The 25412-nt window shown below is 46.1% G+C and overlaps 1 protein-coding gene across 1 annotated transcript; it reads left to right on the top strand.

Annotated features, from left to right (window-relative positions):
• Positions 1 to 1712: 1712 nt before the first annotated feature.
• ARPC1A (actin related protein 2/3 complex subunit 1A) lies at positions 1713 to 22358 on the top strand. The gene is made up of 10 exons (XM_064153602.1): positions 1713 to 1887; positions 5824 to 5905; positions 6706 to 6810; positions 11009 to 11231; positions 12278 to 12385; positions 17319 to 17531; positions 19021 to 19096; positions 19500 to 19693; positions 20385 to 20475; positions 21935 to 22358. Exons 2-10 carry the CDS (start codon positions 5842 to 5844, stop codon positions 21971 to 21973), a joined length of 1113 nt encoding a protein of 370 aa, XP_064009672.1. The 5' UTR covers positions 1713 to 1887; positions 5824 to 5841; the 3' UTR covers positions 21974 to 22358.
• Positions 22359 to 25412: the final 3054 nt, after the last annotated feature.

Genomic DNA, 25412 nt, shown 5'->3' with positions numbered 1-25412 from the left:
CCAGTTTCGCAGCTCCCTTGGAGCACTGCCATCTAGACTGGTCCCCCAGTTTGTTGTTAGAATATCCTGCAATCCAGTGTCAGAAGCTCTACTAAAAATCAAGATATATGACATATACAGCTTCTCCCTTATCTGCAACTCTTGTTATGCTGCCAGGAAAGGAAATTAGATTGGCTCCATTCATTCATGGCAAAACCATACTGGCTAGCATTCATCTCCTTGTTTCCTTCTAGATGCTTATAAATTGTTTATTTTCTCTTGGACTCAAAATTAAACTCACTGCTCTATCACTCCTCAGTCTATCTGGGAGTCACTAATCTCTCTTCACTCTCCCAGACTTGACACTTGGGGGTTTTTCAGCTGTTGTATTTGGGCTCACAAAAACCTGGCAGGCAATGGAGTCTGAAGTTTTACAGGAGCCAAACTATGAGACCCCAAACATCAAGCAGCTCCTCAAGGTGATTATGTGCAGGGCAAAATATTGCAAATGCACTTCCTCCTATATTCCAGACAGGTAGGAGGGAAGGTCTCACAGCATTTGAGTGAGTCAGGATAGGATTGTTATCCCCTGAAGTGGAATCACAGAATCTAATCATGCTTTGGCTTGGAAGGACCTTTAAAGGTCATCAGTCCAATCCCCGGCAAGAGCGCAGGAACATATTCAACTAGAGCTGGTTTCTCAGAGCCCCCAACAACCTGACATGGAACGGTTCCAGGGATGGAGCATCTACCACCTCTGTGTTCAACCTTGGGCAGATTGAGCACCTCCATTCACGGAATCATAGAATCAACCAGGTTGGAAGAGAGCTCCAAGATCATCCAGTCCAACCTAGCAGCCAGCCCTATCCAGTCAACCAGACCATGGCACTAAGTGCCCCACTGAGTCCTTTCTTGCAGGGATGGTGCCATTGTAAAAACATTCTTCTTTATATCTAGTTTGAATTCTGCCTTTTAGTTTAGAACGTCTCTGCTCTGATGAGAGCCCACCTGCAGTGCTGGGGCCAGCTCTGGAGCCCTCAGCACAGAAGAGGCACAGACCTGTTCAAGGCATGGCAAGGGTATGCCACAACGATGGGAGGGCTGGGACCCCTCTGCTGTGAGGACAGGCTGAGAGAGATGGGGTTGGTCAGCCTGGAGAAGGCTCCAGGAGACCTTCGCGTGGCTTTTCAGTGCTTAAAGGGCTTGATAAAAAAGCTGGGGGCAGACTTTTTAGCAGGGCCTGCTGTGACAGGACAAAGGGTGATGGCTCTGAACTAAAAGCGAGGAGACTCAAACTAGACACAAAGAAGAAGAAAGTTTTTCCAGTGAAGGTGGTGAAACTGACCATGGTTGCCCACAGAGGTGATAGGTGTCCCACCCCTGACGCCACTCCCCGTCAGATTACTGGGAGCTCTGACAACCTGCTCGGTGTCCCTGGTATGGGGTATGGACTAAGTGTCCGCTACAGGTCCCCTCGACTAGGGCCTATGACCCTGTAATTCCTGAGTAGCCTCCAGCGGGTAGCGCCCTCGCCGCGCCGCTCCCCTCCTCCCCCGTCCCGCCTGAGGACAGCCTCCCCGCTGCACATGCGCCCGCTCCCGCCCGCTCCCGCCGCCTTTGTGTGGGGCGCGGGCACGGCGCCCGGGCTCCCCCTCGCTCCGCGCAGGCGCAGCGCAGCTCCCGGCACGCCCCCGCCCCTGCAGCGCGGCCGCCGCCCCGGCGCATGCGCGGTGGTGGGGACGGCCGGCGGGCGGCGCGCAGGCGCAGAGCGAGTTTCCTGGCTCCCTTGTCAGTGCCGGGCCCCCCCGCTCGGCCTCTGCTGCCGGCCGCTCCCTCTCCCGCCGCCCGGAGCGGAGTCGCGTTGACTGACCAGAGTCCGCGAGTCCCGCTCCGCTCCCGCCGCCTCAGGTGAGTCCCGCTACCGGGAGCTGCATGTCCGCCGCGTCGCCTGGCCGGCCTGCCCCCGCCCCTAAAAGAGACGGGGGGGCGGAGGCAGCCTGCAGGCCCGCCGGTGTTGGGGGGAAGGCGGCAGGGAGTCACCTCGGCCCCGAGGGTGGATAGCTGCGGGCAGTCTTCTCGCTATGCGGGGGCCTCGGGGCCCTTCAACCTCTTCGCCGTGAAGGGACGGGGCCGCACGGGGGGATGGACGGGGCTGGGCAGGGCATGGCATGGCATGGCATAGCCGGCCGGGCCTCGGCGGGACAACCGCTGTCTTGCCCCCTGCCCCAGCGCGGCTTCCGCAGCAGAGCCGTGCACCTGTGTTACCATCGCGGGGCAGGGTCGCAGCCCGCCATCCCTCCCAAAGCCATCGGCTTTATCATGCTAATAGTGTCCTGTGTCGGTAGGCTTGCCAATGAGGAGTCACCCTCCTGGGAGAGCTGCGCCGAGTGACTTGAAAGGGAATGACAGGAGTAGGAGGCAGTCCGCAATTGCAGGCACTTTGCTTCCAGATGTTAGAAAGTGATGTAGGTGCTCCGAAAATAGGCGAAGACTAAAAAGTTCCCTTTCTGTCACGCACACGTGCTGTCCCCACGCCTCAGTCTGCATCCTTGCTAGTCGCTTGTCCAGGAACGGCCTTACACTATGTATTTCTCACCCTGTTCAGAGATGACAGCAGCCGAGTCCTGCTCTTCCCAGCCTTCATATTCTGCATACAGAAAGAAGGTGCAAGATTCCCTTCATTTTTATCCCCCTCCTTTTAAAAATAGTGAAACTGGAGAGCAGTTACTTTGCATTTGAATAAAAGACCAGAGACAGTTAAATCCTTGACTGACAAAGTTAGCATAATGGTGCCTTTCCTGTGGGAATCAGAGGCTGACTTACAGGAGGGCATTGAGGGCTTTACTACATATGAACTTTGTCTAAAGAATCGTGAAGCCAATTGCATTTTCTCTAGAGAATTGTGAATTTCCTTTTGTCTCTGTATTGGTAAGGGATAAATATAACTGGAAGGCTTCATTAATATTTCTCTTGCTGCAGAAGATAGCTCTGCAGCTATCAGATCTAACAGACAGAGCAGTGCTTTTGGAGGTTATCATCTCTGCTGGATTTTGAGTTTGTTGCCAAACTAAAGTGCAAAACAGTCACTTGCTACAGTGTGGTAGCCCAAGAAAATCAGTGGGAAAGAATGGATCATATTGCTTGTTGAGGTTGTCTTTGGGAATATGTGCGGGGTAGTAAAAATCCCTGAACCATAAGTTGGGATGGGACTATAATGCTTAAGTGTAGTCCCAGTCCCTGGAGACCCCACCTGGAGTACTGCATCCAGCTCTGGAGCACCTATTACAAGAAGGATGTGGAGATGCTGGAGCATGTCTAGAGAAGGGCCACTGGGATGGTCAGAGGGCTGGAACACCTCTCCTGTGAGGACAGACTGAAAGAGTTGGGGCAGTTCAGTCTGGAGAAGAGGAGGCTCCAAGGTGACCTTATTGTGGCCTTTCAGTGTCTGAAGGGGGGCTACAAATAAGCCGGGGAAGGACTTCTTAGGCTATCAGGGAATGACAAGACTGGGGGGAATGGAGCGGAGCTGGAGGTGGGGAGATTCAAGATGGACATGAAGAGGAAGTTGTTCAACGTGAGAGTGATGAGAGGCTGGAATGGGTTGCCCAGGGAGGTGGTTGAGGCCCCATGCCTGGAGGTGTTGAAGGCCAGGATGAATGAGGCTGTGTCCAGCCTGATGTAGGGTAGGGTGTCCCTGCCCATGGCAGCGGGGTTGGAACTAGATGATCCCTGTGGTCCCTTCCAATTCTGACTCATTCTATGATTCTAAAATACCAGGATTGTATCAGAAAGTGTTTTGAAATAGCTGCATTCCCTGGGGAGGGGAGATTGGATATTTTTACATTTTATTTCAGAAAGAGTAGAAAAGGCTGAGCATTCCTGGTTGGCAGAACAGCTCCTCAACTTTTCCTGTATATGGAAATGTACTGCTACTGAATGTTGGCATGTACTAAAGGAAGGTCGTGGAAAAAGCAATTTGCAGTCGTGTTTTGCTTATATTAACACATGGAATCTCAAGTCATGGCTGTCCTGGGTCAAAGCTAACTCTGTATGTGTCAACATTTTCACATGAATAAAAAATCATTCATTATTTTGCTTAGGATTGCATATATTTCATAGCTCTGGTGGAATGTGATTATTAGTAGAACCATGATACATTTGCTGCTGTAAGTTATGAACTGAACTTAAAGCTGTTGCAATGAAAAGTTTTATTAGAAGTACATTTAAATTTATGTTTCTTTAAAATAGCAGTGCTTGATTTGTGAAGAAAAAAGAAATTAAAGGAGAAAAGAAAAACAACTCCAATTATTACACTGGCCAAGGTCTGCATCATTTCTGCTCCGTGATTCAGCCCTTGCAGCGTATTTGTTAAACTCAGGGCATGATAATAATTGCTCAGCTGCCTCAGAACGTGCTCCTCTCCCATTCACTCCTGAGTTTCTGTTGGACTGCCACTCATTTCCTGTTTGCTTCCAAATTCCTACCTTGTCCTGAAGCCTCCACCCTCCGCTAACATGGCCATACTTGGGTATGTTGTAATTTCAGGCTACAATGGGTGTGGATCTCTTGGAATGACATCACAGAGAGATTTCTTTATAGGTGTATCTGTAGGGGTAAAAAGACATTGACCCATCAGTCAAGGATAAATTGTTATGAAAATGAGTGGAATATACAGAAGGAATTGACAGATTGGAGTTGTGTGGATAGAATTAGGTATATTTTGATTGTTACAGGTGACCTTGAGGTTTTTATGATGTTATCTTCCACCCATTTACACTGCCTTTGGTATTACATGGCCTAAAGTATGAGGTAATGTTTTCAACAACTCTGTATTTGTGGGTCACTGTACCTCCAGCTGCAGGTGCTCACCACTGCCTCTTGTAGCAGTTAAAAAACTGAGTGTCTAGCTTTATTTTCAACAAAGCGCTTGTAAACTAGAATGATTCAGCTCTTTCTGTTAGTGTTTGAGTCTCACAGGGACAAAAGCCTAACTGGAAAACAGTTTAGTGATAGAATTAATTTGAATAAGTAATTAACTATTATTAATCTAAATATTTTTTCCTCTTGGATACATATCACTGACTTTATCAAATGCTACATGTTACGTATCGATGTTCTGGACACACCAACTTGAGAAAGAAGGAGGAAAAGGTTTTTATTGTAGTGCTACCTGTCAGCCTTGACACCTGTCAGGGATCAGTTCTCTGAGGTGTATCCCAAGATTGTTTTGTTTCAGCTGTTCTATTTGTTTCAAGCTGCAACTGGGTAGGTTTACACTGGACATTAGGAAACATTTTTTTCCCAGCAAGAGTGGTCAGGCATTGGAATGAGCTGCCCAGGGAGGTGGTGGAGTCACCAACACTGGATGTGTTTAGAAGTCATTTGGATGTGGTGCTTGAGGATATGGTTTAAGGGTGAACTCTGTAGAATAGGTATATCAGTTGGACTTAGTGATCCCGAGGATCTTTTCCAACTGGAATGTTTCTGTGATTTCCATAGTTAAACTATTAGGTTTGTTAGATTTCCTGAGAAGTTCTCTGTCACCTCTGAGGACACATGAAGAAGCAAATGTGTACAGCTTTTAGGACAGATGCAATAAGCTGTGGTCAGCAGGACCCCAGAAATTCATGCTGTTACTGAAGACATCAGGAGGTGTGGCAAAGACAGCTCTTTAGGGGCCTTAATTTAGTAAGTTTTCATCACCTGTGAGTGAATTGTGACACTGGTCTGAAACAACCCTGGTAAATGCTGAGGGCTGATTTTGGTTTGATAATGATCTCATTTCGAAGTGTTTTGGTTTCAGTTTTTTACACCTTTCAGCTTTTTCCATTTTTTACAACATAGGAACCTCTTTAACTCGGAATGTCTCTGCATCAGTTTTTACTAGAGCCAATCACCTGCCATGCGTGGAACAGAGACCGGACCCGTAAGTAACAGCTTAGATTTCATTTCCATGCTTTGGTTTTTTTCCACTTGATGTTTTCTCTCTGATGCTATTGTTCCTGATCATGTTTAGGGAATGTATAACCAAGTGTTCCACTTAGGATCCCAAAAGCACACATCCTCTAAATCTGAGCTTTTCTAAACCCATTAGTGGGACTCTGGCATATGAGCACATCTAGCCTTGCTGGGGTTCCAGAAAGCTTTGTCTCTTAGTCTGCTCCTCATGGGAATGACCTGGCCCTTTCCCTCTTTGACCCCTTATCTGTATAGCCCAAGCAATCCCTTTCTTTTAGCAGTCCAGTTTTCTATCACAATGTGACCTGTTCTGCTCCAAATGTGTTGTCTTCTGTGCACAACACTATGCCCACATTATGACCAGAGTTATTTGAGATTATCCAGGAATCATAGATTCATAGAATGTTTTGGGCTAGAAGAGACCTTAAGATCATCTGCTTCCAACTCCCACCTCACCATGGGCTGAAACACCTTCCACTAGACCAGGTTGCTTGAAGCCCTGTCCAGCCTGGCCTTGAAGACCTCCAGGGATGCTGTCCCTTTGTTTACAAAACCCATGTCATGCTATGAAATTTGAGAGTACATGGTTTAGACTGGAAAGTCTTTCTAAGTAAAGCATGTGGTCTGGTATAAGTGATCCTGCTCTGGCACGGGGATTGGACTAGATGATCTTTTAAGGTCCCTTCCAGACCCTAACATTCCATGCTTGTGTGATTCGGTATTAAAAAGCCTGCTGCACTATTGGGCTGTTTTTATTTCTGCTTCCAGAGATTGCCATTAGCCCTAATAATCATGAAGTCCACATCTACAAGAAGAGTGGGAGCCAGTGGGTAAAAGCTCACGAGCTAAAGGAGCACAATGGACACATCACAGGTAAGAGGAAACTGTGCTGTGCCAGGCATGGAAGTCTGTCTACCCCCTGCTTTCCCCAGCTGAGAATCTGAACAGGAAATCTGCAAGTGTCGAGTAAATAGATCTTTTTATAGGCTGGTGTTCCCATTTAGGAAGAGCTTTGCAGCATTTTTCTGCATTGTATGCAATGAATGTTAGGAAGAAAAGCCCTATTTCATTTCCAGATATTTCAGTAGAGTAACTAAGCCTTTCTCTCTTATCTGTTGCTTATTTTTCATCTGCAGTGACATAATGAGAATAAATGTTCAGCCTGCTGAAGTAATTTGGTTGTGTCACCAGCTCTCCTGGTGGTACATTCTGCTTCCTCTCAACTGCTAGTATGAAAACTTCATCAAGTACACAACTGTTGTGTTGGTTTGTGGGTTCTGACAGCAATTAATACATTTTTTTTAGGGACTATATAAAAACTTGGAAGGGGTCAGTCCTGGATATATGACAGACCATCAGTGAGCACGTTCTACTGCAGGCCCAGAGTGTTTGTAAATCTGCAGTGACAAAGAGCTGCACTATGAGTCACAAGGTGTTATTTTTGAAATGTAATTGCCCTTTGGTGCTCTTCTATTACACCTTTTTTTTAATTTCATGGTGATATTTTTATAAGGGCTTCAAGGAAATGAAAGTGATTAATATAAGCACTTGCCCAAACCAGTGCAGTATCCTTTGTTCTGTTCTCAGTTTGCTAATGGGTAGAATCATAGAATGGTTGTGGTTGGAAAAGTCTTTTAAGATCATCAACAGTTATCTGACCACATGTTTGCATCTTTTGGTGGTAATGATTGAACCACCTCCCTGGGCAACTTCTTCCAATGCTTGAGAACCCTTTCAGTGAAGAAGCTTCTTCTAATATCCAACCTAAACCTCCCCTGGTGCAATTTGAGGCTGTCTTCTCTTATCCTATCACTTGCCATTAGGGAGAAGAGACCAACACCCACCTTGCTCCTACCTCCTTTCAGGTAGTTGTAGAGAGGTATCTGCCCAACAGCATTTTGCAGGCATTCCATTTGGTTTATCTGATTGTTGCTGTCAGAGAGCACAACTGTATGTGCTGTTTGGTGAAGAGCCACTTGGGCTGCATTTACAAATGATATCCTGTTCCCCAAAGACATTTCTCTGCATTTTACTTGCACCTGTTAGTGTTAAGGCCAAATATTCATGACTTGGGAAAAGAGATGTCCCTGCTTTCCTGCTCAGCATATACCTTTGGAATACAAAGTGGTGTGGTGGTTGTACAGAGTAGATTTAAGCTGTGCTTTAAACAGAGAAAATGGAACTCATCAAACAGCTTGTTGCCTGCAGGGATGACTCATCTGCTGCCACTCCAGCTTCTGATTGCAAGGGGCATGGTCCCCTATCTTGTCTTTTGGTCTTGCTTCAGAGATCTGTGGGGAGTTGCTTCCGTTCACTCACAGGATGAGCATTGTTCATTCTTTGCTGGCTTGGTTTTCTGCTAAGCTAGAAAGCTGAGCTTGCCATGGATCACAAGAACACCAGTGGTGGCCAAGAGAAGCAGGGAGAGGCAGGATGGTGCCCCTTTCAAAAGCAGTGCTAGACTGAGCTTTGTAACTCTGATTTCAGACTCTTCATAATTTTGAGCTTAAGCCTGTTTCAAAGCAGACCATAAATGAATAATACAGTGAAATTAGTACAAAATCTGGCCATATCTTCAGTTTGTGTGTATAGGGAATGCTCTTAATACTAAGCACAGTTCTGGAAAATCACTGAAATTTAATTTTGTGTCAGGAGAGTTCATGGTTGCATCCTGCATCTCAAAGAAAGATGCTAAAGAAAAGAGAAGTACCATTTCCAGTTCTGGAGCCCTTATTACAAGAAGGATGTGGATGAGCTGGAGTGTGTCCAGAGAAGGGCCACAAGGATGATCAGAGGATTGGAGCACCTCTTCTTGGAATAGGCTACCCAGGGAAGTGGTGGAGTCACTGTCCCTGGAGGTGTTGAAAAAGTATTGGATGAGACACTTAGTGCCATGGTCCAGTTGATTGGATAGGGCTGGGTGATAGGTTGGACTGGAAGAGCTTGGAGGTCTCTTCCAACCTGGTTGATTCTATGGAGGCAAACAGAAAGAGCTGAGTTTGCTCAGTCTGGAGAGGAGAAGGCTCTGAGGAGAACTTATTGTGGTCTTCCAGTATCTTAAGGGAGGGCCTACAAGAAAGCTGGTGAGGCACTTTTTAAGATGTCAGGTATGATAGGACTGGGGGGATTGGAGCAAAACTAGAAGTAGGTAGATTTGGATTGGATGTTAGGAAGAAGTTCTTCAGCATGAGAGTGGTGAGAGCCTGGAACAGGCTGCCCAGGGAAGTGGTAGAAACCCTATCCCTGGAAGTTTTTAAGCCCAGGCTGGATGGGGCACCTGATCTAATGTGAGGTGTCCCTGCTCATGACAGGGAGGCTGGAGCTAGATGATCCTTGAGGTCCCTTCCAGTTCTGTGGTTATATGAAAATAATGTAGCTGTAAGACTTTCTGGTTGAGAACATCCCTTGTGGCATAGGGGGAGAAGGAAGTGATGGCAGGCTTAGCAAAGGCTTCATTTTATCCTTTGATTTGATTATTTTTGCTTTGTCAATGTTTGTGGGTTTGGGTTTTAGGTTTTGGGGTTTTTTTTTGGTGGTTTTTTTTTGTGGATTTATTTTTTTTCTTCTCATGGCACAGCTTAAATTGTAGAATCATAGAATCGATCTGGATTGGAAGGGACCATAAGGATCATCTAGTTCCAACCCACACAAATATGTGTGGGAAGAATGTAAAGGTTTTAACAGTCCATAAAAATTGATAACTTCTAACAAAAAAAAAACCCTCTGCTGTTTAACCTTCCAGATCATGACTGTGGTTTACTAGCAAGCAATCAGCTATTGGTAGAGAGTTGTGCATAGAATCATAGAATCACAAACTGGTTTGGGTTGGAAGTGACCTTTAAAGTTCATCTAGTCCAACCCCCGTGCAATCCACAGGGACATCTTCAACCTAGAGCAGGTCACTCAGAGCCTCAACCAACCTCAGCTGGAGTGGTTCCAGTGATAGGGCATTTCCCTGGGCAACCTGGGCCAGTGTTTCATCACCCTCAATGTAAAAAAATTCTTCCTTCTCTCTAGTCTAAATCTCTTCTCTTTTAGTTTGAAGCCATCGTCCCTTGTCCTGTCACAACAGCCCCTGCTAGAAAGTTTGTCTCCATTTTTCTCATTGCCCCATTTTAAGTCCTGAGAGGCCACAAGAAGGTCTCCCTGTAGTCTTCTTAAGGCTGAGCAACCCCAACTCCCTCAGCCCGTCCTCCCAGCAGAGGGGTTCCTGTTCTCCTATCACTGTCGTGGCCTCCCTCGGACCTGCAGAGTTTCAGAATCGCTGGGTTTGAGCTGTGGCATCCTGTGTGTTGCACGAGTCGGTGGTTTGGTGTGTGCAGGGGACAGACCTTGACCCGTCTGCAGAGCTCCACCTGTTGGCCGCCGTCAAAGCAGGCTTCCAGAGCGGGGACATCACCTGAGGAATCGGGAAATTTGGGATCTGCGATTTTGATGAAAGCTAGAGGGACAAACCGGTATCCCTGACGTTTAAAATGGTGCCTGGAGAAGATGGGAAGGAGGGGAATGCTGACACAAGAGTGCTTACTGTCTCTGGCAAAAGGCTGGGGATGTCTCTGCCTTGATGTAAAGCAAGTTCTGAGTCCCCCAGTTCAAGCGGGACATAGAACTGCTTGAGAGGGTCCAGTGCAGAGCCACAAAGATGATTAAGGGAATGCTTGGAGAAGAGGAGGCTGAGAGGTGACCTCATCAGTGTTTATAAATATGTAAAGGGTGAGTTCCAGGAGGCTGGAGCCAGGCTCTGCTGGGTGATGCCCAATGACAGGACAAGGGCAATGGGTGGAAGCTGAGCCATAGGACGTTTAATTTAAACATGAGGAGCATTTTTTTCCCCTGTGAGTGTGACAGAGCACTGGCACAGGCTGCCCAGGGGAGTTGTGGAGTCTCCCTCTCTGGAGCTATTCAAAACCTACCTGGATGCATTCCTGTGTCATCTGGTATAGGAGATCCTGCTCTGGCAGGGAGATTGGACTGGATGAGCTTTGGAGGTCCCTTCCAGCTCCTGACATTCTGTGATTCTGTAATGAGTGTCTGAAGGGAAAAGGGCATTGATGTGAACCCTGCACTGCAGGCATTGACTGGGCTCCCAAAAGCGATCGCATCGTCACCTGCGGCGCAGACCGCAACGCCTACGTCTGGAGTCAGAAGGACGGCGTCTGGAAACCAACCCTTGTGATCCTGAGGATCAACCGTGCAGCCACCTTCGTGAAATGGTCTCCCTTGGAGAACAAATTTGCCGTGGGAAGTGGAGCTCGACTTATATCTGTGTGCTACTTTGAATCTGAAAATGACTGGTGAGCTGTTTCGTTTCCGTTTGTACCTTGCATGTCTGCATGGGAAAGCTAAAGGCTGGGTTTAAAGGCAGCAATTAGGTTACTCTTTTCCTAATTCCTTCAAGAAATGGTGAGAGATTTGCCCCGTGAATTCCTTCATGGATTTAAGGTTCCCTGTTTGGCTTTGGTGTAGCACCTGAAAGCCTTGGGCTTAGCCTGTTTTCAGGCTGTATGTGTTGGCGTGGATGTGTTCTGGCTGAGTGCTGTAAACATATGCTGCCTTTCCAAAAGTGCCAGGATTCCTGCAGAGTTAAAAATTCTTTGCCACAACTGTATGTTTGAAAAAAGAAATGCTTCCTCCCCCACCTCCTTCCAGAATGAATGAAGAAACCTTGACTTAATTGTTTTGGGCCACTTCTTGCCATTAGAGAACTCAAATCTGTCACTTACCTCCAGGGTGGTCTCTTAGATGATGTTATAACTTGTCTTATATACTGTTCTGTATTCTGTGATGTATCTTGTCACAGTTCTAGATTGCAGTCAGGGCTATCACAGATACTTCCACCATTAATGGTTTTTTTTTTCCTTTTTGGGATCCAGACTTAGTGCTCCTGATCTTTACCAGGTCTCCATTAGCAGCTGTACTTGCTGGAGCTACATTTACATGTAGGATGTGAGGGACAAAGCAATTACTGTGCAAAATTCACATGAAGAAGTTCTGTCTGATGCCTTATGAAAATGAGTTAAAGAAGAATAGGGCTGAGGTGAAGGGATATATGTACATTTATCATGAGTTTGTTCACAGTGTTTAAAAGATTAATTAAGATAACTGTATCTAAAGTTCACAGACTCTACAAGGCAAGAGGCTGGGGCTGTGAGCAGCCTGCTCTAGCTGAAGATGTCCCTGCTGACCTTGAAAGGTCCCTTCCAGCCCTCACCATTCTGTGATACTGTGTGTTTCACAAAGTGCTGTGTTTAGTCACTAATAGGGGCTGCCCTTTTTGAGGAGTACCTCATGGATTTTGGGGAGTCTGGTAAAATATTTTCAATTATCTCTTTTTATTTAGGTGGGTGAGCAAACACATTAAAAAGCCCATTCGTTCCACTGTCCTTAGCCTGGACTGGCACCCCAACAATGTTTTGCTGGCTGCAGGATCCTGTGACTTCAAATGCAGGTGAGAGAAAAGAAAGCATCTGTAAATCAGTTTGGATTAGCAGTCCAGGATAGTAGCATGAGCATGTTGATCATGAATTTGCTATCAAAATAGAAGATGGTTCACTGCATGCTGTCATTGTTACCAAAATAAAATAGCCAGCTTGAGAAATTTTGGCTTTGGTGCCACTGCAGGAAGACTTTGAGCTTCCAGCATGTATCTACTGAGGGGCATGCCTCAGTTTGCTGAACTGGTGGTTTCTTTGCTAGCAATACACAGACGTGGTGTTACTATGCACACTCTGAGTGCTGAGATCTAGTAGTTAGGCTGAAATTAGACTAGTAGGTGCTACCTTGTAGAACACTGACACTAAAAAGCAGTATCCTAATGATGCAGCTCCAAAATTCAAAGTACCTTGGCACTTCCAAAGGTGCTATCTCATCTTTTTCTTCCCTAAGTCACTTGTTTTCTCCCCATGCCCGTGCCAGCCTTAATGTTCTTGAAGCCCTGTGGTGAGCAGGGTTAAGGAATGGATCCACACAGAACTCAATGTAACAAAACATGGGTTTGGAGAGAAAAAGTGCTGGTGAAACTACATTTTCACATAGTGTGGATGGAGTAAACTTCCAAACTGATTGTGAAATTATACCATAAGTCCTGCTAGTTGCTGTGTGCTGACTGATGGGGTCAGTGAGGTCTACTTGGGAAACTGCCTGCAGTGTGGTTGACTTGAATTCCTGTTTTACTTAATCTCTTGTACCTTGAATGCTAATGAAAGCTCCTTTTCTTAAATTCTTTATGTAATAGGGCAATTTTTAAGCTTCAAAGTGTGTACTAAAGATGACTAAGAAGGAGTGGGAAGAGGAGGTGGGACTAGCTGTTAACGTTCCTTATTTCAGAATGAAACCACTGCATCTGAATTGTATCCTTTGATACCTTTTTCTGTAAGGACAGGCATTATGTAGAAGCTGGGAAGAAGAGGAGAGGCTCTTTTTCCTGCCTGATCTCTGCTTTTCTTTAGAAGAACTCTTTGTTCACTGTCTTTCACAAAAACTGATGTAAAACATATGTGCTTTGCACTTGGAAGTTTTTTCATGTGTGTTCTTAAAGCATCTCAGGGCTTTGACCTTAGGTCAGCTGAGAAAGATGAGTGGATAGATGATGAGTGGATAGATGGATGGATGGACAAGAAGCTCAATATGAGCCATCAGTGTGCTCTTGCAGGCCAGAGAGCCAACCAGATTCTGGGATGCATCAAGAGAAGCGTGGCCAGCAGGTCAAGGGAAGTGATTCTCCCCCTCTACTCCGCACTGGTGATACTGGAGTACTGCATCCAGTTCTGGAGCCCTTATTACAAGAGGGATATGGATGTGCTGGAAGGTGTCCAGAGAAGGGCCACGAGGACAGTCAGAGGGCTGCAGCACCTATGCTATGAGGAGAGACTGAGGGAGTTGGGGCTGTTCAGTCTGGAAAGGTGAAGGCTCCAAGGTGACCTTATTGTGGCCTTTCAGCATCTTAAGGGGGCCTACAAGAAAGCTGGGGAAGGTCTTTTAAGATGTCAGGTAGTGATAGAACTAGGGGGAATGAAACAAAGCTAGAAATGGGTAGATTCAGACTGGATGTTAGGAAGAAGTTCTTCAGCATGAGGGTGGTGAGAGGCTGGAATGGGTTGTCCAGGGAGGTAGTGGAAGCCTCATCCCTGGAGGTGTTTAAGGCCAGGCTGGATGAGGCTCTGGCCAGCCTGATCTAGGGTAGGGTTACCCTGCCCATGGTAGGGGACTTGGAACTAGGTGATCCTTGTGGTCCCTTCCAACCCTGACGGATTCTATGATTCTATCTGTTACTTTGGACTTGGTTCCTTTGTCTTCCAGGCTTGTTAATGTACAATGCATCCCTGATGAGTCCCTCTTTCCTGTTTTGATTAAGAAGATAGGTTCACATCATTTGCTGTTCAGTGTAATTTGATTAATTTTTTTCCTTTGTTGGAAGGAAGTCAAGGTGTGATTCCATCATTTCCCAGGAGCATCCTCTAGAAGACTTGTTTAAATCTCTTGTTTGCTATCAGAAAACTCATTCTGTTCTAAATTTTATTTCTTTGGAAATAGAGGGATATTTGGGTTAAAAAATCCCAGCTCTCAGTTTTAAACGTGTGAGAAACTCTCTTCTCTTCCTGAACACTGTTCTTTAGGGTGAATTATTTAATACTTTTGCTAGTTCTATCCTAGAAACGTCCATAAGGAAACATTAAAGAAAGGGAAAGGAGTGAAGATTAGTACTGCTTGGTCTGGAGAAGAAAGAGAGACATCAAATCCTGAAAGAATAAGTTATTTGCTCCATGTTGAAGACAGAGCTCTAGAATTCCAGTTCTAGGGAATGTTCAGTTACATGTTAAAGACGGAGATATCTGGGCCAGAATTATGCATCTCTTCATTTAGCTGGTTCTGGAGAAAATTAGGAATGGATCTGCCAGAGCCACTGGCTGCTGATGAACAGAATCATAAAATCAGCCAGGTTGGAAGAAACCTCCAAGCTCATCCAGTCCAACCTAGCACCCAGCCCTGTCCTATCAACTAGACCACGGCACTTACTGCCTCATCCAGGCTTTGCTTGAGCACCTCCAGGAATGGTGACTCCACCACCTCCCTGGGCAGCCCATTCCAATGCCAGTCACTCTCTCTGTGAGGAACTTCCTCCTAACATCCAGCCTAGACCTTCCCTGGCACAATTTGAGACTGTGTCCCATTGTTCTATAGCTGCCTGCCTGGCAGAAGTGACCAACCCCACCTGGCTACAGCCTCCCTTCAGGTAGTTGTAGACAGCAATGCGGTCAGCCCTGAGCCTCCTCTTCTCCAGGCTGCACACCCCCAGCTCCCTCAGCCTCTCCTCACAGGGCTGTGCTTCAGGCCCCTTATCAGCTTTGTCGTCCTTCTTTGGACACGTTCCAGTACTTTAACATCTCTTTTGATTTGAGCAGCCCAGAACTGGACACAGGACTCAAGGTGTGGCCTGACCAGTGTTGAGTACAGGGGCAGAATAACCTCCCTTGTCCTGCTGGCCACACTGATCCAGGCCAGGGTGCCACTGGCTCTCCTGGCCACCTGGGCACTCTGCTGGCTCACGTTTGGCTGCTATCTACCAGTACCCCCAGGTCCCTTTCTTCCCGGCTGCTCTCAGCCACTCTGTCCCCAGCCTGTAGTGCTGCTTGGGGTTGTTATGGACAAAATATAGAACCCTGCACATAGCCTTGTTAAATCTCATCTCCTTGGCCTCTGCCCACCCATCCAGCCTGTCAAGCTCCCTCTGCATGGCTTTCCTACCCTCCAACAGATCCACACCTCCTCCTAGCTTGGTATCATCTGCAGACTCAATCCCCTCGTCCAGATCATCAGTAAAGATATTGTCCCACAGCCAGTAGGGATGCTGTGGGAAAGGTTGGTAGGCAGAAGAGGGTCTGAGTGGATGAGTATTCAGGGCAGTTGTGGTGGTGGCTGGCCTGGATGAGCTATTCACTTTGTCTTTAGAAATACAGGGATATAAATTGAACAGCAGCACATAGACATAAAGTTTGCATTCTTGCTGGAATGATGTTGCTGTGGGAATGAAAGCATTTTCCCAGTATTCTTCCAGGACTGGGGCCCTCAAGCTGGGGTGATTTTGGTTTTAAAAGAGAGACTTTAGTAAGTCTCTTATTTTTAACTAAGAGGTATCTACAAGGTCTTCACTGCTTAGAAATGACTTTTCTGCCTTGTGTCAAAGGCTGTTGCTTTAAACATCTTATCCTATTTCCATACATTAAGAGACCTGACTTCTCTAAAATGAAGTTTGTTGAAGGATTATGGTTAGATTATATTTAAACTGAGAGAGCCAAATATAAATTCATACTTAATTCTCTAAAAATCTGTCCCCAATATAGCTGCAGTTAAACCCTTCTTGTTCCAAGTGATCAGCTTTATTGGAGTGAGCTGAATACAGCTGCCTTTTTGAAGTGCATGCCTCACATGTGTAAAGGCTTTGAAAAACAGGGAGGGGGGGGAGCAACATTTCCTTCCAATCTATTAAAGAATTCTTTCTTGTGCTTGACTGTAACTATGAATATTTCATCAGGAGTGTTTCGTTTAGACTGGAATGTTTCTCTGGTAGTAGTATGGTGTAGCTTCACTTGCTCCTCCTCTTCAATGGACTCTAATCCTATGTTCGTGATGTCCCACTAACTTCCATGGTAACTAACCGTCAAGAACACCATATTGTGGCATGTCTGAATCATGCCAAAGGAATTTGATGAAAGGGGGAGGCTTTCTATTTAAACATATCTTGAAAATTGTAGTGCTGAGGGGGAGAAAAAAACCAACCTAACAACACAAAAAGCAAACCCAACCTATAAAAACATTGTGGTATTTCAGGTTTTCAAGGCATCCTTCCAGTAATGAGCCAGAACAAAGTGACTCAGAGTTCTTTTGCTAGCATTTGAGCATCAGTTTTCTGCCTTTTGAAATCCTGCTAGAAAGTGAGTGTGTTCTTAAAAAGTGGGTAATTTTGTAGGTGTTTGTATTGGCTTCTAATTACACAGTGTGTGTCTGGCTTTTCTCTGACTGGTGAATTGACTCTCTGGGCTATCAGCACTGCAGAAGGATGAAAGGGAAATCTTAGCATGGGGGAAAATGCAGTGACAACGGATGTTTTGTGCCACCTTCTGGATAGAAAAGAGAGGAGAAAGATACAACAAAAGCATTTAAGAGAAACCTGTACATGTAACAGCCTTTGTACTTTTGCTTTCTCTCTGTACACTGAGGCTTCCCACACCAGTGCTTTGATGTTTAAAGATGTTGTAGTGCTTCATTTGGGTAGAACGAGGCTGCATCTGCCTGCTGCAGGTGTGAAATGTATCTGCAGCTCCCAGGAGGGGTTTTTTTTTCTGGCTTTGTTCATGCTGAAATCTCTTTTTTTCTATTTGCAGGGTGTTTTCTGCTTACATTAAGGAAGTGGATGAAAAACCAGCCAGTACACCCTGGGGCTCCAAAATGCCTTTTGGGCAACTGATGTCAGAATTTGGGGGCGCTGGAAGTGGCGGATGGGTGCACAGTGTCAGTTTTTCTGCCAGCGGCAACCGCCTAGCCTGGGTCAGTCATGATAGCACCGTGTCAGTTGCTGATGCCTCAAAAAACATGATGTAAGTATCTTCTTACTGTTAGTTGTTCACTGGAGCAGGATGTGGAATGTTGTGCTTGCAGCAGGGGGACCTGTGGCTGCTGTTTGCAGTTTTAACAATTTCACTGTAGATTTCAGGAGTCTCTTTTAAGGCCTACATAAATAAGATGGGTTCCTGGAATTGGAGATGGTATCATTTACATTTTTTATAACAGTTCTTTAGGGAGGTTATAGTCAACTGACCTGGGGGTGGAGGGTGGGGGGAAAGTCATTTAAAATAGAATAGAAACAACCAGATTGAAAGAGACCTCCGAGATCATCCAGTCCGACCTATCACCCAGCCCTAGACAATCAACTAGACCGTGGCACTAAGTGCCTCAGCCAGTCTGTTCTTGAACACCTCCAGGGATGGCAACTCTACCACCTTCCTGGGCAGCCCATTCCAATGGCAAAAAAAAACCAAACAAAAAGCAAAAAAAACCCCAAATAAACAAAAAACCACAACCCAAACAAAAACCAACCAACCAACCACAAAAAAATAACCAACCAACAAAACCAAAACATTCCACTCTAGTGACTGGGGAGACAATATTTCCTTGTAAGTGGGTTCATGAGCAGTGTGACTGAATTGCTCAAGGTCACTTTGATTCTATGGTTCTATGACTCTCTGTCCCTGCTCACTGCAGGGGGGTTGGACTAGATGATCTTTGGAGGTCTTTTCCAACCCAAACTCTTCTATGATTCTATGAGACTCCAGAAACACATTCAGTCTGTAACTAAGCCTCAGTCCACAGCTAGAATCTGGAAAATAAGTTGTCAGTTTCATGAAATGTTAATTTCAACTGTTGCCCTTAAGGTCCTGCTGCTACAAGGTTTCAACTTCTACCTTCCATTCCAGTAAGATATTTTATTAACAGTTTCACATTCTGCTCACCTGGAGCTGAATAACTTTTTGGTGTTTGCGGCTTTCTAACCAAGGAGGAGGAAGTCCCCTGTGTAGATTGGTAGAAGAGATCGCTGGTGGATCACCCAGGCTTCATTTTGAGATGTGGTTGTGGTGGTTACAGATGTATTGGTACTTGGCTGGAGACATCATTAAGTATCAAACATTCTAGAATGCTTTTATCCCTTGTTGTAAGATCACAAGAGTTGACTTAATTTAACACAGAGGCTTTTTCCACCTGAAAAGATGGTGTCAAGCTCTAAATCTTCAGGTGGTTTTGTGTATGGAAGTCAAAGGAATGGTTTCATCAGTCTGAACCTGGTTTGAGGGTATTCTTTTTAAACTCTTGCCACTCTTTCCACACAGCCTTTCATATGGAGTACTCCAGGTGTGATACAGATCTTCCAGGACACTTTCACTAGGTTAAGGTTTCTATTACAAAGCATGTCTGAGCTACACTGACTTCTCTTCCAGTGATCCATGTGTGAGAATGGTCTGAAGCTTTGTGGTTTTGAGCCAAAGATGAGATGTTTCCATTGATTCCTCTAACAACTGTTCTTGTGTTCAGGGTTTCACAGCTGAAAACAGAGTTCCTCCCACTCCTGAGCGTGTCGTTTGTCTCTGAGAACAGTGTGGTGGCAGCTGTAAGTGTCTGTTATTTTATCTTTGTAGAGCTGTAGTGTTTTGGAGAGGGAGAAACACCATTAGTTATAGTTTGTAGTAAGCAAACTTCTCCAGAGCATCAGTCTTTGCATCTCTGCAGTTAACAGCAGTGGAAGAATGAACTGGTGATTGTTGCTTGTGTGTCCTGGAATCATAGAATGATTTGAATTGGAAGGGACCTTAAAGATCATCTAGTTCCACCCCCCTGCCACAGGCAGGGACACCTTCCACTAGACCAGGTTGTTCAAGGCCCCATCCAGTCTGGTTTTAAACACTCCCATGGCTCAACCTTCCACAACTTCTGTGGTCACCTGTTCAGGTGCTTCAGCGCCCCGATGGAGAAGAATTTCTTTCCTGACTTGCTTTCATGATGCTTGCTTGCAGGGCCATGACTGCTGCCCTATGCTCTTTAACTGTGATGAGCGTGGCTTGCTGACCTTCGTTTCCAAACTAGACATTCCAAAACAGAGCATCCAGCGCAACATTTCCGCCATGGAACGCTTCCGGAACATGGATAAAAGAGCCACTACAGAGGACCGTAACACTACCCTGGAGACACTGCACCAAAACAGTATAACGTGAGTGTCTCAGCCCCCTGGGACAAGAGGAGGAAACACTCTCCATGGCATTTGGTTTTCCCAGGATGTGCAGCTCAGATTTACCATATCAGACGGGCTTCCTGGTGTCCCATTGCATTTTAGTCTTCCACTAGCAGCTGTCTGCTTCTTGGGCTTGTATGGAAGCTGGTAAAGTTAATCATTAACGTGGCAGGCATGCTGCTGCTGCTTGCTTGTGTTTAATGTGTTCTGTAGCCTGACCATAGGTTACTTTATCAACTGTGCAGACAGTTCACAGGAGCCAGGTAGCACAGTGCAAAATCTAGTAGGCAAAATTCACCGTTTTCACAGAATCTCTGCATGGTGGGGGTCAGAAGGGACCTTTGGAGATCATCCAGTCCAACCCCCCTGCTAAAACAGGGTCAACCACAGCAAGGTTGCCCAGGGAGATTCAGATGCTCTCCAGAGAAGGAGACTCCACAACTTTCCCGACGGGAAATGTCTAGGCCTTGGCCACAGAGCGATAAAAGCTTTCAGCATCCTTTTTTCTTGGCTTATTTTCCTGAAGCGTTGTACCAAAAACCTAGCACAAGCTCTGCTGTGCTCATGGTTCCCTTTTGAGAGAGTAGGAGTTGAATTCAACCCAGATTTCCCAGCTGTCTGGCTCTCTGGGATGGGTGTCTGTGTCACAGCTCTCGCTCTCTGATTTCAGCCAAGTGTCTATTTATGAGATAGACAAACGAGACTGTCGTAAATTCTGCACCACCGGCATTGATGGAGCGATGACCATCTGGGATTTCAAGGTACACCTTTCCTGCCCTCTCTGTGTCAACTGGGGGTGGTGGGGGGGTTTTGGATCTTGGGCTCAGCACTATGTGGGTTTTACTAGCTGTAGGAAATCCAGCCTGGAATATTCAAGGACTCCATAAGGAAGACCGATGCAAGATTCAGCATAAACGCAGATGCAGTTTGTTCAGCAGATGGTGCTAATCCAGGCTTAATTTTTAATAGAATCACTTCATGTCCTTGTGGGAAGGAGTCACACTGATCCTGAGCCTTTCCTTCTTCAACCCTCTACCTCCACCATAATAGAATCACTTCATGTCCTTGTGGGAAGGAGTCACACTGATCCTGAGCCTTTCCTTCTTCAACCCTCTACCTCCACCATAATAGAATCACTTCATGTCCTTGTGGGAAGGAGTCACACTGATCCTGAGCCTTTCCTTCTTCAACCCTCTACCTCCACCATAATAGAATCACTTCATGTCCTTGTGGGAAGGAGTCACACTGATCCTGAGCCTTTCCTTCTTCAACCCTCTACCTCCACCATAATAGAATCACTTCATGTCCTTGTGGGAAGGAGTCGCACTGATCCTGTGCCTTTCCTTCTTCAACCCTCTACCTCCACCATAATAGAATCACTTCATGTCCTTGTGGGAAGGAGTCACACTGATCCTGTGCCTTTCCTTCTTCAACCCTCTACCTCCACCATAATAGAATCACTTCATGTCCTTGTGGGAAGGAGTCACACTGATCCTGAGCCTTTCCTTCTTCAGCCCTCTACCTCCACCATAATAGAATCACTTCATGTCCTTGTGGGAAGGAGTCACACTGATCCTGTGCCTTTCCTTCTTCAGCCCTCTACCTCCACCATAATAGAATCACTTCATGTCCTTGTGGGAAGGAATCACACTGATCCTGAGCCTTTCCTTCTCCAACCCTCTACTTCCACCACAATCAGGCTGGAATGATCATTGGTAGGACAAGACCTTCTTCCCCTTCTGGCTCACATCCCTTTGGATTCTGCCCACTGTCTTTTTGTAGAATGTTGTCCTGCCCTCTCATAATTAACTGATCAAAGTAATAAAAGGTTACCCCAATCAGAAAATGCAGTACTGGAAACCCTGAAAGCATTTGGTAATGCCAGTGATTGCTTTGTGGAGGACTGGCCAACAGAGGTCTCTGCTGGCCACCTCAAGCGGCTGAAAGCTGGCCACTGCCTGTGGGAAAAGAGTGGCTGCTTTGGGGGGACAGGAGCCAGACAAGGAACCGAAGTGATTGATCAGCTGCTTTACTGCAGTTTCAGGGAAAGAGAGATGGGAATCATTAGTCTGTATTTGCATGAGTTTGAAATGAGACCACTAGAGTGGTCTCTGGCTCTCCAGACAAGGAGGTTTTGCCTCTTTTTCCTTAGCATCAGCATTTACACCGAACAAGTGGATACTGCAGCAGGTTGTGATTAAGATTTTTCTCTTTCTCAAGACCTTAGAGTCCTCTATCCAAGGTCTACGAATCATGTAAAGATTGGATTTCCATCATCTAGCAGGACAAACTGCTTGCTGGAATGCAGCTCCCACATCTGCACAGACCCCAAAAGGGAGGAGGAAGGTGGAATGTTTGGAAACATTGAGGAGGAAAGAAAAAAAAAATACAGCTTGGCAGATTTTCTTTGGAATCTAAAATTGGTGAAATGTGTTGGTTTCAAATCAGCTGTGATTGTTCTTTTTACTTTATGTTTTGGTTTTGTTTTTTTTTGGTTGGTTGTTTTTCATTCCATTCTTTACCAAAGCTGCTCCTTAAGTAGTTTATTGCAGGAAGTTCTGAATCACTAACTTAAAAGGGGAATTTTATGTAAATTGTCTGCTAGAAATAATAATAATAAAAAAAAAAGAAAAGAAGAGAAAAAGGATTCTTTGTTTGGTGCTCATTAGCAGTGATTAAAAATGGAGTGTTAAGGGAATGGATTCTTGAGAGGGTGTGGAAACCCTGCACTGATATTTTATGGCCTTAAACTTTCCCTGGTTTAACTGAGTTTCTCAAAGCTGACAGATGAAGAGCTGGAGTTCTGATGATCTGGATGAAGATACAGCTGGGCTTCTTTCAGGAGAATTGCTCTCTTGAGGGGATGATTTTGGGGGATGAACAATTTTGTCCTGCTACTTAGTTCTGTCTACCTGGTGATTCATCCACTAAAATTAGCAAATTAGCTCGAATGTCTCTTTTATTGTCCATTTAATGGGTCACAGTTTTCTGAAGGTGAATGACCAGAATTATTTCTAGTTCCTTTTTAGGATTTGTACAAAGGCTTCTCACAGTGCAGTGCCCAGGGTAGAGGATGGAAGCTGCATGTGGAAAAGTGAGGCAGGGCTCTGCTGAGCCAGATCTTAGGAGGACAAATTAAAAGCATATTCCTTTGTAAGTCCCTGAAGCTACGCAGGCCTCCACGTCATGTTAGAGCAAAGTGCTCAGCCTATAAATTCTGTGTTTTAATGAGTGGTGGAGAAATGAAGCACATTTAGAGGTGTCAGTGTGGTCTGGGTTCTGCACAGATCCTTCGTTTCCAGGTGACTGTACCTTCTGAAGTTCAGTCCTGAACCATGGTAGCTCACAGAGGCAATTGCACATAACTTATTCACATGGTCTAGTTACTTTCAGGTGTGTTGCTGCCTCAGGGCAAGCTGTGCTCTGGAGGGATTATCTGGCTCACAGCTTTGCTTTACAAGGTTTAAGAATTTGTCATTTCTGTTGAAAATGCAGAAGTGTCTAAAAAAAAATATAGCCAATGACTAAATTTACCACTTCCTCTGGAACCAAAGTTGCTTCATACACTCTGTTTCTGAGGAACTGGAAGGGGATGGTGGAAGGTAAGCTCTCAGAGCTGACAACCTCTCTTGTTCTGCTTCAAGTGAGCCATGGTCATAGTGGTGCTGGATGATTTTCAGGTGCAGTGTTGGTTGCCTGCAGAGAACGAACTGTTTTAACAGTTCCTTCAGGTTCTCTTGTGTCTTCCACCTTCCTCATCTGGCAGTATGCAATTTCCTCTCCCTTCTAAGCATAAAATAATGATTATTTAACTTCCACTCTTGCAGCATAGTGACCTGATGAGTACCATAGTTGGGTTTATCAACTAGAATATGATGCTAAAGATGTTGAGTGTCTTCTGGATTGCCTTGGCATGTGAACAGGTTTCACTTTACTCATCTCCATAAGTACAGTTAAATGCTTCTATCTCACAGTCAGCAATAATTTTGTTGCTGAACTTGCTTTTGAAAGTGTGGTGGTTTATTTAAAAAAAAAAAAGTGTGTTCCAAGTAAACTGGTGGGGAAAATAGAGTGGAGAAAATGTTTATGCCTTTTTTTTTCCTGTCTGAAAGAGCTGGAGAAGGTCAAGTGAGCACCTGTGCTCTAAAAACCCAGCAAACTGAGGTCTGGTGGAGCTGCTCGTGGTTACTACCTGAGAGAAGTGTGCATGGCAGGAGTGTGAGAACAGGTTGGAGGGATTTTTAATAGAGGAGGACTGTGCAAGGGGAGTACAACCAACCAGCACTCAAGGCATACTTCAAACTGTGCCTGGTGCACATGTGAGGGTGGGGTGGTGGGTCCCTGGCTTACCCAGGCTGTGCTCTGGGAGGACATTCTACTACCAGCCCACCTGCAGTGCTTGTGAGCCTGGGGGAAGGTGGGTGGTTGTTTTGCCTCTTACCGTTTCCCTGGTGGCCTCCCCCATCTCCAGCGCTGTCCTTTGTGTCCCACGTGGGTGGGAATTCACGGCTGTGTTTAGCTAACCACAGCCAAAGCTCCCGTGTGCTGGGCTCGCAGTGCCTTTGAAAAGGGATGTTAACAGTCAAGCTCCTTGCAGTCAATTACAGGGTAGGTGCTGCCTGCGTGTGCTCAACCTTACCGTTTGTTGGGGACAAGCAGTATGGCTCTGCACAAGCAGGGATGCTAAGGGTTGTTCACCAAAGCCTGGCCAAAAGCCTCCCCAGCCTCAAAATGAAACTGCAGAATTGCTGCTGCTTTTCATGGCCTTTGTCCCACCTGCAAAAAAGTCCCAGAAAGAAAAAACCTCTGTTGTGTCTGCCCAACGTCTGTGCCCTGAGTTTGTTCATCTGCAGCCTTTCAAGCATCAGAAGACAACCTGCTCTGGGTGCAGGAGGTTCTTTCTCCTTAAGAGAAGGTGACAGAGCCCTAGATCAGACTGCTCAGAGAGGCTGTGGAGTCTCCTCCTCTGGAGAGATTCCAAATCTCCCTGAACATTGTGATCGTGGGCAACCTGCTGTGAGTGACCCTGCCTTAGCAGAGACTTTGGATTAGATAATCTCTGGAGGGTCCCTTCTGACCCCCACCATGCTGTGATTCTGTGAAAATGGAGGCAAAAAACAGGCAAAAAGATTTAGTCAAACCTTGGGTCTGATCCGGCAAGAGATCCAGCAGGGCTGAGTCCCCGGGGGGAAACCTAAGCTGTGTTCCAAACCAGCATGTCCCCAGCAGGCAGCTCGCTGCGTGTGTTAGCGCCACAGCAGGAGCAGCTTTGAGACCAGAAGGGATGAGGACACTGGTAGCCAAGAAGCCGCTCAGCAGGCAGTGCTGGGGGTGATGCTTTCCTCTCCCCAGTTCCTGTTGTAGAAGTTAAGCTGACCTGTCACTTCAGTGGCATCTCCACCTAGAAGGGATCCTATGTGCAGAGGGATGGTCTCCTGTCCTACATCTTCAATCTGTGCAGGTGAGAGCTGCTGGCCCTGGCACGGGAGGCAGTGGTCACACCTAGAGTGCCTGAACCTGGTGAGAAGAGGCAGAGCAGCTTGCAGCTAAATGAGGACTAGAGCAAACAGAAAAACCAGAAAGCCACAGCCTGCACTCATGTGGGAGCTGTGTCCCTCTTGCTGCGTTTGGGGCAATGGAAAGGCTTGGGGTGAGGCTGGGCACTGCAATGGGCAAAGTACTGCTGGAGCATGAGGCA

The sequence above is a fragment of the Pogoniulus pusillus genome, chromosome 13 (genome assembly GCF_015220805.1).
Source record: "Pogoniulus pusillus isolate bPogPus1 chromosome 13, bPogPus1.pri, whole genome shotgun sequence".
In the NCBI taxonomy this organism is placed as follows: domain Eukaryota; kingdom Metazoa; phylum Chordata; class Aves; order Piciformes; family Lybiidae; genus Pogoniulus; species Pogoniulus pusillus.
This window is presented reverse-complemented; position numbering and strand designations above follow the sequence as displayed.

What these genes read in the sequence shown, in the direction of transcription:
- ARPC1A (XM_064153602.1), top strand. Translation starts at nt 5,842, where the DNA reads ATGTCTCTGCATCAGTTTTTACTAGAGCCAATCACCTGCCATGCGTGG. An exon ending in CTGCACCAAAACAGTATAAC is followed by an intron (nt 19,694 to 20,384) that starts GTGAGTGTCTCA and finishes CTCTGATTTCAG; the next exon opens with CCAAGTGTCTATTTATGAGA. An exon ending in TGACCATCTGGGATTTCAAG is followed by an intron (nt 20,476 to 21,934) that starts GTACACCTTTCC and finishes CTCTTTCTCAAG; the next exon opens with ACCTTAGAGTCCTCTATCCA.